Source organism: Gekko japonicus, unplaced genomic scaffold (genome assembly GCF_001447785.1).
Source record: "Gekko japonicus isolate JY-2015 unplaced genomic scaffold, Gekko_japonicus_V1.1 scaffold609, whole genome shotgun sequence".
Classification (NCBI taxonomy): domain Eukaryota; kingdom Metazoa; phylum Chordata; class Lepidosauria; order Squamata; family Gekkonidae; genus Gekko; species Gekko japonicus.
The window spans coordinates 785119-797069 of record NW_015163106.1 but is presented as its reverse complement, the minus strand read 5'-3'; the positions used below and the strand labels follow the sequence as shown (position 1 = coordinate 797069).

The 11951-nt window shown below is 43.7% G+C and overlaps 1 protein-coding gene across 1 annotated transcript in view; it reads right to left on the bottom strand.

Moving 5' to 3' along the window:
* TRPC7 (transient receptor potential cation channel, subfamily C, member 7) overlaps positions 1-11951 on the bottom strand; it is a 188570-nt gene that overhangs the window by 49009 nt on the left and 127610 nt on the right. Inside the window, exon 5 of the mRNA XM_015406784.1 lies at positions 11568-11801. Within this exon, the coding sequence (XP_015262270.1) occupies positions 11568-11801 (234 nt within the window). The remainder of the gene's footprint in view (positions 1-11567; positions 11802-11951) is intronic.

Genomic DNA, 11951 nt, shown 5'->3' with positions numbered 1-11951 from the left:
GGTTCTTGCTGTGGAAGTTGAGTGGGTGATTTTGGACCAGTCACAGACTTTTAGCCTAACCTACCTCACAGTGTTGTTGTGCAGATCAAAAGGGGGAGAAGAGAATGATGTAAGCTGCTTTGGTCTCCACTGTGGAGAAAGACTGTACTTTTTCTCCTGGGGAACCATTGCTGCCAATCTCCAGGTGAGAGCTAGAGATCACTCAGAATTAAAACTATTCTCCAGATGGCAGAGATCAACTTCCTGGGAGAAACAGCTGCTTTGCAGGGTGGACTCTGTGTCATTATACCCTGCTGAGGTCGCTTCCCTCCTACGTGGCTCCCCACTGCAGAGAAACACTGTACTTTTCCTAAGTAGAGGCTGCAGGTGTGGGGGGGAGATGGAAAGTTGAAGTCAGAGGGGCAGATAGCCATAGGTTGATGGTTGGCTAGGAAGGAGATAGGGTTGCCAACTCTAGGTTGGGAAATTCATGGAGATTTGAGGAGTGGAGCCTGAAGAGGGTGGGGTTTGTGGAGGTGTGGGACCTCAGAATAGTATAATGCCATAGGATCCACCCTTCAAACCAGTCATTTCCTCCTGGGGAACCATTGTTGCCATTCTCCAGGGGAGGGCTGGAGATCACGCAGAATTACAATTGCTGTCCAGCTGGCAGAGAACAGTTCCCCTGGAGAAAACGTAAGTTCTGTGTCATTATACCTTGTACCCTGCTGAAGTCACCACAGCAAATTGACGCTGAGTGCCCAAGGCCAGGCCACCCACCCAGATCCCCTTTCTAGAGCTTGTTGTATTTATTTCCACAATATGCCTGATTCTTAGTAAGAACATAAGTAGCACCTACTGGATCAGACCACCGGTCACTCTAGTTCAGCACGGAGTTTCATGCTGCTGCATCTTCCCAGCACTGGTATTCAAAGTTTGTTGCCTCTGTATATGGAGGCTCTCCTTAGTCACTATGACTAGTAAGCACCGATGGACCTTTCCTCCATGAATGTGTCTATTCCCCCTTTTAATGCAATGTATGTTTGTGGCCATACTCCTCCACTGGCAGTGAATGTCACAGTTCAATTACTCATTGAGTAAACAAGAACTTCCTTTTGTCTGTTCTGAGCCTCTTTGCCAAGAGGAGAGCCCTTTCACCTGTTCTGTACAGGTCAGTGTAGGGCTGCCAAATGCCCCCGGGGGGCGGAATTCCCCCTGCTTTCGAGCCCCGATTTCCGCTCCCGCGGAATCAGGGCCTGGGGACCCCACCCCCGCGTGCGCGTCACCCGGAAGTGACGTCACACGCTGGGGGCGGGGCCACACCATTTGAGGGGAAAACAAAGAGTTTTCCCCTCAAATTGAGTAGTGCTTTGTTTTCCCCTCAAATGGCACTTCCAGGTGATGCGCACACGGCGTGCGCGCATGCTACGGGCACGCGCATGCCTAAGACGCCGGCTGGGAGCCCCCCACTCCCGGCCAAAAAACATTTGGCAACCCTAGGTCAGTGGAGCAAACACTTTCTACTGTATGAAATAAAGAAAGGGCTTGGTGACAACATCAGAAATTCCTAGGGGCAACTTTAAGACACATGTTGGATGACATGGAACAGTATGGCGACACCCATGAAAGGCTGGTGGAAACAGACCTTGCAATCATTGGCAGGCAACAAATCTAGAAGTTTTTAGTTGGATAGTGGTGAAGTGGGGAAAAATGGTTTCCAACACAGAATTCAAATCTTTGCACTATATTAAAAACAAACTCTTATTGGACTTATCTGTTCTTTTCTTGGCCGAGCTATAAATATAGTTGAAAATAATAACTACATAGAAAAAAACAAATTACCTAATATTTTCCCTGGGAGAAAACAGATATATGATTAAACAAGACCCTTGTATTCTGAACAGTTATTTGAGATAGATTTATGACTCCACAGGCAAAAAAAAAATGAAGAAGCACAGACTTCTGCAAATCAAAACAATAATTTACAATTATTATAAATACAACTGAATTCAATCTTAAGGATTGATAGAGAAAGCATAGTTCTTCCTGACAGCATGAAAACAGAATATGAAACATGTTGTGCTAACATGGGAATTTTGCATGGGGTTGCTGCAAGGAGCAAAGAGGGAATAAGTTTGAGACTGCCTGATTCTTGAACAGTTTGGGGTCTGTCTGAAGCTTGTTTTTAGAGAGTTTGCTGTGTGAGACAGGGTTTTGATGAGAGTGGCTTCAGATGCTTGAACTGAGTTTTTCGACTGAGCCTGAATGATAGACAGAAGTTGTAGGTGTAATCTACCACATAATACAGAATATTTTAGCAAGAGATGAGCACCTCTACCTATAGAACAGGTTTTTTTTAATTATTCCAGTACAGTGGCTATATTCTATGCCTCCAGCAGGACTTCTACAGAGTTGCTATTGAGACTCCCAAATTTACTTAGAACATTCTGGAAAACCATTGGATCCATAAACCCTTAGTTGCTATGGCAGCCATGAAGTACTGGGCATAATCCCAGAAGGAGAAGAGAGAACTCTAGAGAGAAGACAAAACGCTTGCCTAATTGCTCAGCAACTATCAGTGTTAATTCTTGGAGTGGAGTCCTTGCAAGACCAGGATTGACAGGCTGATAGGCAAACAGTAAAGACCTGTACCTGTAGGAAGATGAATGTGACTGTAAGGAGTGACACCTGGGCCTCAGGGGATGAGTCAGTAAAGGAGGCAGATAAAATGAACATGCTGAGCAAGGAGTGGTGTGGAAGCAGTTTTGCTTGTTACACCTTTGTGAAGCTGACCTGCTTAGCAAACAGAGCACTACCATGATTTGCTGCCTTCTACCTTGTTGTTGGTAACCTGTGCTTGCTCCTACAGCCTGGGACCCAGACCCTGCATCTGTTCTCCAACCATGGAACCAGACCCTCGAACCCTTGAGCTACCTTACTCTGACCCTTGTGGTGTGGAAGCAGTTTTGCTTGTTACACCTTTGTGAAGCTGACCTGCTTAGCAAACAGAGCACTACCATGATTTGCTGCCTTGTACCTTGTTGTTGGTAACCTGTGCTTGCTCCTACAGCCTGTTCTCCAACCATGGAACCAGACCCTTGAACCCTTGACCTACCTTACTCTGACCCTCGGACTGGACCTGTGATCTCTGAATCCTAACTGGTTTGTAGACCTTGCCTCTGTACCTTTAGTTATTGTCTTTACTGTTTTTGCAACTGGAGTCATAAATGACAAATCCTCATTCCACAATAAACCTCATCCTGCAGGAAAGCATGGAAGAATTGAAAGGTTGCTACTGCAAAAGTTGTCATGTGATTCTACAACAGCTGCTAGAAATTTCGTCACATGCAGAGTAGTTTGTCTTTGTCTCTAAGTAACCAGGATGATTTTACTTCTGGAGAGAGGAAGTTCTGACGAAATAAAGGGGAGATCAGTTCATCTCTTAGAGCTGAAAATTTGGGAACATCAAACAAAATATTATCCACAGAGTCAATTTTACTGCTGCCACAATTACAGAGTTGATCTTAGGAAATTCCATGAAATCTTCCAGACATCACAGTTGAAGGTAGGGCATTCAGGTGTGCTAGCATGAATGCCCTTCTATACTTTGGAAGAGCTATCTCAGTGTAAGGTTCCACAGCCAAACAATTGAGTACACACTTATCATAAGGTTATACTTTATTGCCAGAGCTATAGAGGCAGTAACATCGTCACTGTTAGGAATGGCTACATTCCTACAAGCATAATGGGATATAGGGTATTCGTATGCACCCCCCCACACACACACACACTCCTAGGCCAATCGGCCTGACTCCCATGCGCGGGAGAATGGGGCCCCAGGCCGTTAAAGCCGAAGCTGGGAATCGAAACTAGTCCCACGGGTAATTGATGGGAAGACACTATACAGGCAGCCTACAAGGTCAGAGATAAGGAACGAAGGAATGCAGCAGCAGTTGGTACACAAGTCAAGCAAATGCACTCCTGCCCATAAACATGGCAGCATAGCTGACACTCAGATAAGTAGTTTGGCAGTGTTGTTGGAGGCTGAATGCTTACTGAAAAGGGTTGAGCACACTCTGTCAGCTGTAAATGACATGCTGTCATAATCAAAGTCTCTCAAACTTCTTCTAATAAGCTGTGACAATTCTTGTCTACGTGTGACTTCCATCATGTCATAGGTGATACCCAGACATCATAGATATGGCCCAGTAATCTGTCCCTATCACTTGTGTGGTGGTCCAGCTTGACTAGTCAGAGGAGGTTTAGATCTGGGTTTGATTTTAGAGTCCTAATTTTCAAATTGAATGTTCTTCCCTCTGCACCTATTGTGCTTATTGTTATTGTATTTGTGTATCTCAATCCCCCCAGGTTTTTGGGATACACCATGTTTGGCACTAAATGTGATACGGAGATTGTCACAAATCAGTATCTGAGCTCAGTAGGCTGGGAACTACATTATACCATTACCTCTAAATAATACTCCAGTAAAGAGAACAACACACTGAGAAAGTGCAGAATGAGAAGCCCTCCTGGAGAATTTAAGCAGCACTACTCCCCATCTTCAGTTTGAGGATGATGAAGAGCTGTATACCCAGCTGGTGTCAACTGAGAAAGTAATGATGTACTAGATTAATATAGCCACAGATAAAAAGTCTATATACTTCTCCAGTATCAGACCATGGAGAAGTGAACTTATTCTTCATAGACCTGGCATTAAGCAATCTCAAAATCACCTGTTATAGATCACCAAGTAATACAGTCAGGATTTAAGTAGGGGATCCTAGTTGGAAAATTACATATAGTCTCCCTATAGTTGGTGATGAACATTAACTGGGATGACAATGACAATGGTTGAAAATTAAGGAATGTATTCCATGCATCACAAATAATGTGAGGTATAGACTGCTATCTGTCTGCTTTTACTTGAAAACTCTGAGATCACTACATAGAGCTCCACCAGCAAGTTGTCATTTAGAAGAAGAAGAAGAGAAGAGATTGGATTTATACCCCGCCCTTCACTTGGAGTCTCAGAGCGGCTTACAAACTCCTTTCCCTTCCCCTCCCCACAACAGACACCCTGTGAGGTGGGTGGGGCTGAAAGAACTCTGACACAAACTGCTCTTTTAGGACAGCTGTGCCAGAGCTTGTGAGTCAGTCACATCAGGTCACATCAGCAGCTGCAAGTGGAGGAGTGGGGAATCAAACCCGGTTCTCCCTGATTAGAGTCCGCACACTTAACCACTACACCAAGATGGAAATAACAAAGCAGTTAAGTTTCATGTAGGCTGATCACAGATTTTCTAAGGACTCTTAACATTTCCTAAATATGTCTGTTTATGATATCAGAGAAGAGAAGCCAATGGCAGGAAGAGAGAAGAGAAGCCAATGGCAGGAAGAGAGATGGCACAAATTTCCATAGCTATTGTGACATCACAACTGATCAGCCATCGTTATAATTTTTTTTTTGTTATTTATACCCCAGTTTTCTCCCCATTGGGGACCCAAAGAGCCTTCCAAAATTATTTCCCCCTCCCTCATTTTATCCTCACACCTACCCTGTAAGGTAAATTATGCTGAGAGAGGCCCTGTGATGGACTGTCAAGGATTTAATGCCTCACAGAGTCTGAGAACCTTTGAGTGACAGGCTGTTCAAATGGAGTTCTGTGGAGAACATCAGTTAAGAAATGACAGTTAGGAACTGATGGTTGAAGAAAAGCACTGGCTGAGGACTTGGAAGGAGACAAAGAGAAGTGAGAGGATCACAGAAGAGTCTCATTCATGATGAAAAGGGACAGAGGTTCTAGTGAAGAAAAGTAATCCCTGCCCAGTGAAAAGGGAGATAGCTTTAAAGAGAGTACTGTCCCTCGGTGTGAATCTGGAAGCTACAGGTAGTGCGGGAGCAATTCTAACCTGTGTTAAAAGCATTGCACTGGTTGCTGATAGCATACTGAATTCTTCAAGGTGCTGGTTCTTACCTTTAAAGCCCTATATGGTCTGGGACTTGCATACCTGAGGGACCACTTTTCTCCACATGTTCCCCAGAGGACACTGCATTCAGGCTCCCAAAATCGTCTGGCCCTCCATGGTCCCAAAGAGGCCAGGCTGGGCTCAACCAGGGCCAGGGCCTTCTCAGTGGTGGCTCCATACTGGTGGAACAAGCTACCAGAAAACATCAGTTCCACAGAGCCTACAGTTCCACAGGACCTGCGAGACAGAGGTCTTCCACCAGGTTTTTAATTAGGAGCCACATATAACAACTGTACTGTGCTCAGGGCCGCCTAGAGCGCCCCGGCCCTTAGGGGCGCCAAACTGCACCAACCCCCCCGCCAAAAGCGCCCCTGCTGGTTCTAACGGGGGGGTGAATGGGGGGACACGGGGGCGCCAGAAGGGATCCTCGCCTAGAGTGCAAAATATGCTGGGGCCGGCCCTGACTGTGCTTAGGCCTGCCCCCTGGACTCACCACCAGCAGCCTGTGCCCATCAGCAAAATTAGATGGGATAAGCTGAATTACAACACTGACCATTCCCTTCTGATTAATCCAACATGACCTGCTGCAACCACTATACAATTTTATTACTACCATCAAGTCTGGCTCTAGTACCTTAGCACTTTATGATTGTTTATAATTGTATGAATAACTGTGATGTTTTCATTTGTGCTGCTTGTATGTGTTTTACACTTTTATGTAAGCTGCCCTGAGCCTGCCTTGGCTGTGAGAGCAGGATATAAGTTGAATAAATAAATAAATTCGTCTGAATATATAGAAGGATTTTGCGAACTTCATTGTACATTCCTGCCTTCTAAACGTGAAGTGTCAGTGCAACTCAGAAACCTAGGCTTGTGAGTTAAAGCAGAAACTGAAAAGAAAGCCTCTTTTCTTAAAGATTCAAAGACCTTGTTGAAAAGCAAAAGCACTTGTTGGCAACATATTAGCTGAATTTAGTGTGATTACCAAGTTGCCTCAGTTTTTATTATACATCCTACCCCTGATTCCACCTGACCTTTCCCCCTCCAAGTTAAATAAAATATTTTGTTTATTTTTGAACTTTCCGAAGCCTCTCATGTGCCATTACAAGAATATTAGCTGGTGATTTTGTCTCTTCCCTCAAGTCCCTAGGCTGGGCCAGCATCAAATATATATAATAATGTGACAGGATGGGACAACCAACAGACCAACAAATAATAAGAAAATAGATGGAGGGGCTACTTAGCAAGAAAGAAAGAAGAAACAAAGGGAAAATCCTGTGTGTGAAGGAGGAAAGAGGGCAAGATTGCCACAGGCCCACAGTCATCCAAATAGCTTTCATAGCTGAGTGGGGATTCAGATTTCAGTCTCCTAGGTCTCACCCAGTGATACCGACCATGGCATCACAACAATCCTGAATTTCATCAGTTTCATTGAAGTAAGAAGTACTTCAGAGGATCCCAGGACTTTGTGTCTGCAGAGAGCACCCATTTGGAAACAGATGTCTCAGTTATAGGAGGATGCTTGGCTTGGAACCTTGCAATGTTTTGTGATTGGTAATACCCCCTGTGATGGACTTCACTTTTTAAAAATCTTATAAGTGCTTGACCACAGAAACATCTTTGGACAGCGCTGGCTCTTCGGCTTTGAAACGGAGATGAGCACCGCAAACCTAGAGTCGGATTCGACTGGCTTTCGAGCAAGGGAACCTTTACCTTTACCTTTAAACAGATAATGGACTGTAAAGGGTCAATTCCTCATAGAGCCAGGTAGACCTGAGTGACAGGCTACTCCAAGAGAGCTGATTGATTGATGTGTTGAGCAGGGAGAGACTTCAGAATTGAATATTGAAGATAATTCAGTCTGAGTCTAGCTCTGACGGAGAAGAGTTGGGTGCTGACTGTGTCTGAATTCAGCCCTGACTGAGAAGAGTCTAGTTCTGATGAGTCTGAGTCTAGATTTGACAGAGAAGGGTTTAGTGCTGACAGGGTTTGTGTTTAGCCCTGACTGAGAGCAGTTTAACACAGCTGGAATACTGATAAGGTTGGCAGGAGGAGTGGGTAGTTCGGTGAAAACTCCCATTTCTGTCAGAAAAGGGAATCTTCTAGCAAGAGAATTTCCCTATCCAGTTAAAACATGGAGATAGCTCTGAAGAGTGGACAGATCCCTGGTCTGGTGTCTTTAGAAACTACGGTCCTGGTCACACACGTGAGATAATGTGCGGGGGAAGCAAGGCTATTTAACCCAGGGGAAATTGACCCGTAGTTACACGATCACACAGTTCTTTGAAGCTGCAGGTGTAGCCTGCCACTGTGTGATCAGACGCAATCGCAGGTGAGTTGGTGGGTTTTTTGCTGTTTGTTTTTGATTTGCTTAAACGGAGGATCAATGAATCACATCTCCACACTGAGGGCTTCCTATGGCAGTATGCGATAATGTGCATACTGAGAAGGGGGGAAAACAATGGCACGGAGTCGGGATGGCCCGATCAGACCATCCCGATGCTATGAGAGTGCGCTGGAGCGATCACACAGGGGAAAGTCCATCTATGGCCCACAGCAACCCATTTGATACTGGACTTCCCCTGGTATTTTTTAACGCCGCTTCTTCAGCAGAGCAAGACAGGTTGCCGACGGGTGTAGGACTCTTGCCAGATGTTCTTGTGTGATTGTGCCCTTAAAATCCGCCCAGCATCCATGCCTATTGCGTGGCTAATTCTCGGGGAAATTTTGCATGGAAGCGGGGGGGGGGGGAACCTCAAGAAGAGTACTGGTGTGTTTAGTGAAGGAGTCTGGTACTGGACAGAGTATCCCTGCCTTCTGGAAACTAAAAGAACGAAATATGCTCAAGAAAGTATGCTGGAGTATTTGAGAAAAACTGAAACAAATGCTGCTCATCTTAAACATTCTAAGTCACTGTGAAAAGCTTTAGAAATGCTCAGTTGCTTGAAACATATTAACTGTACTCTGTGCCTATATTGATTTACCTCAGAACTTTTACCCCGATTTCACTGACTTTTCTCTTCTACATTGAATAAAATATTTCGTTATTTTGAAACTTTTAAAAGCCTCGAACACCATTTCAGTGGTTTAAATTAAAGGGAGACGTTGGCCTTCATTCAGGTCCCAGGACTGCGCCAGCAGCAAAATATCATATTATGACAAGGTGGGACAGCCATTGTTCTTCAGAATTTCTTCAGAAAGGAAGAAAATAAATAAAAATGGCTGCTCAGTCAGAAAAGGAGAGAAAACAGAGGGAAAATCTTGCCTCTGAGGGATGGAAGCAGAGTGACAGCATCATACCCCCAATGCCCTTTTGTGGTGATGTCCAGTAAAGTGCCCCAACAAGACTGGGGACTCTGTTCAGCACTAACCACTACATCATGCTAGTTTGCAATAATAATGGCAAGAATGCAGGGAATAGTCATAATCACACATCACTTGTTATCCTGGTAGGCCCTTGTCTAGTTTTCAACTTTTATGGAAAGTGTTGTTTTAACATTTTAAAATGTCTATCTTTGAACAAATTTAGGGACTTGAATCACAGGAAAGGCCTAGCTACAGGTTGTACTTCAAAGTTACTCCACTAGATGGAGCTCCTTACTCTGAAATATGAAAAAAAAAGTTACAACGTATCATCCAGCCCCAGATTCTGGCTGGTGACTGAATTATCATAAACAGGGGAAAAAAGTTATCGTAAATCATATCTAATATTTTTGCCTGCCTCAATATATCATTCATCCAAATCAGTATTAGCCTCAGCTTCAGGAAAAGTACATTGAATCATGTAGGAATAGATAATTATTTCCTTGCTGATCTGTATTTCTTCCAATAATTCTAATTAGACCTTGTGATCTCGTTAGTCTGAGCATCTTTCAAACATGCATTGGTAAAGTGTCTAATGCATGCAATCCTATTTATATGCTCTGGCACCAAAAATATATATAAACATAGATTTTTCTTAAATTTATTATATAGATAGATAGATAGATAGATAGATAGATCATAAACTATTACATCAGTAATAGTGCATATTTACAAGAGCAGTTTATCATCGAGAAACTATGGTTCTGTTATGAGAATCTGAGTATTCTGGGGTGGACTACAGAAACTGGAATGGATTCTGCATTCTCTACAGGCATGGGCAAAGCTGTGCTAGGTCTCTTTCTGCAGCAAAGCATGGGAGGCTATAAATCAGCACAACCCAGGGATTTTTGCACTAGATCCACACCTCATATTGGGGAGGGAGGGTATTTTACTCCCAGCTTGGATTTTGGGGAACAATTTGCAAGAGAAAAACAATAATGGAGGGAATGCTTGAAAAAAGCAGATGGAATCACATGAAATGATTGTATCCTTCCTGATCTGTGTTTTTGTAGGTAACTGAGAAGGAGAAGAGTTGGTTTTTATACCCCGCTCTTCACTACCCAAAGGAGTCTCAGAGTGGCTTACAATCGCCTTCCCTTCCTCTCCCCACAACAGGTGCCTTGTTAGGTAGGTGGGGCTCATAGAGCTCTGAGAGAACTGTGAAAGGCCGAAGGTCACCCAGCTGGCTGCATGTGTAGGAGTGGGGAATCAAACCTGGTTCTCCAGATTAGAGTACACCACTCTTAACCACTACATCAAACAGGATCTCCACACTGGCTCTTCAGCCTAAACAGACCTTGCAGGCTCCCTCTGCTGTCTACTTTCCCGCTATAGCCTGCCTTGCAGTTGCTTGCCTGCAACAGGACTTATGAATGCATGCTTGCTGAGTCAAGAGAGAGAAAGTGCATGAGGGGACACATTAAAGAGGGAAATGGCATTTCCTGGTCTAAAATGGAGAATAATTTTGCCCCTCCCATCTCTTTAGGAAAGAAAAATGCTGCTTTGTGTCGCCTACCCACTGAGCTGTCATGGGTGGGGGTGGGATATTCAAAGCCAAAGCATTTGCCTGAAGTGTTGCCCACACTTCATAGCAAGTGTGTATAAACTTTTGCCTTGAAGCCATGCAGGAATTTTGGGGAGGAGCAGGGTCTCCTAAAATTGGCTGTGAGAACTTCACATTGTTCTAGTTGGGCACAGAAATTTAAATAGCACTAATACCATGGGGATCAACAGGCCCTGCTAGGACTGGCAAAATTGGTGAAAATTAGGGTCCTGAATTCTAATTCATGGCCCAGTTGTAAAAAAATGGTTTTGCAAATCAACATCTGGTATCAGTCCAAATCGAGCATCTGACACTCAGCATTTTAGAAATATATATTCCACTGAGCTGGTAGCAGTTCATGTTAGAATTAGCTGCATGTCTTACCTTTTAGTAATACTGAGGTATCCAGCCTTAGTAATATGTCATACCACAGTTTTAGCTACTTTATATTATTGCAGTCTCAAAATATACTTTTTTTTTTACTTTGGAAAAACAGGCAGATTCCTTTATCTGTAGCTATCTTTTGTATTTTTCTTGCCATTGTTGTTCAATCATCAAACAACTGGACTGAGTTTAATCAGCATATAAATGCAAAATTTCAGTCAAGAGATTATCTCTGCCCCACCATACTTAGTTGTTTGTCGAACTGGTTAAACTGGATATTACTAAGATGAATGAATTGAGCAGACAGCATCAAGTAACAAGACTATCTTACCATATGTAAAGTAGGCATACTCAGGTGGAAGGGTGACGTTATTGAGGTCTTCATCTTGAACATGCTCATCTACATAGTGTTGTGCTTCAGTTGCTTTGAGAAAAGCCATGAATCTGGCAGTGAAAGAAGCCACAAAGATGGAGAGCATTCCAAAATCCAACAGATTCCAAAGATGCATGACATATTCACGGGGACCTTCTTCCCAGATTTCTTTGCATTCAGACCATATCATGCCTATGACAACACAGAAACCATTATTGTATAATTTGTTCAAAAATATCAGTTGTACTGTGCTCCTCTAAACACAAAGCACTAAACAGCAAACACTAATAATTCTGCTTGCCGTTCCCCCCCCAAATTAGCATACAATATCCATTAGCCCCA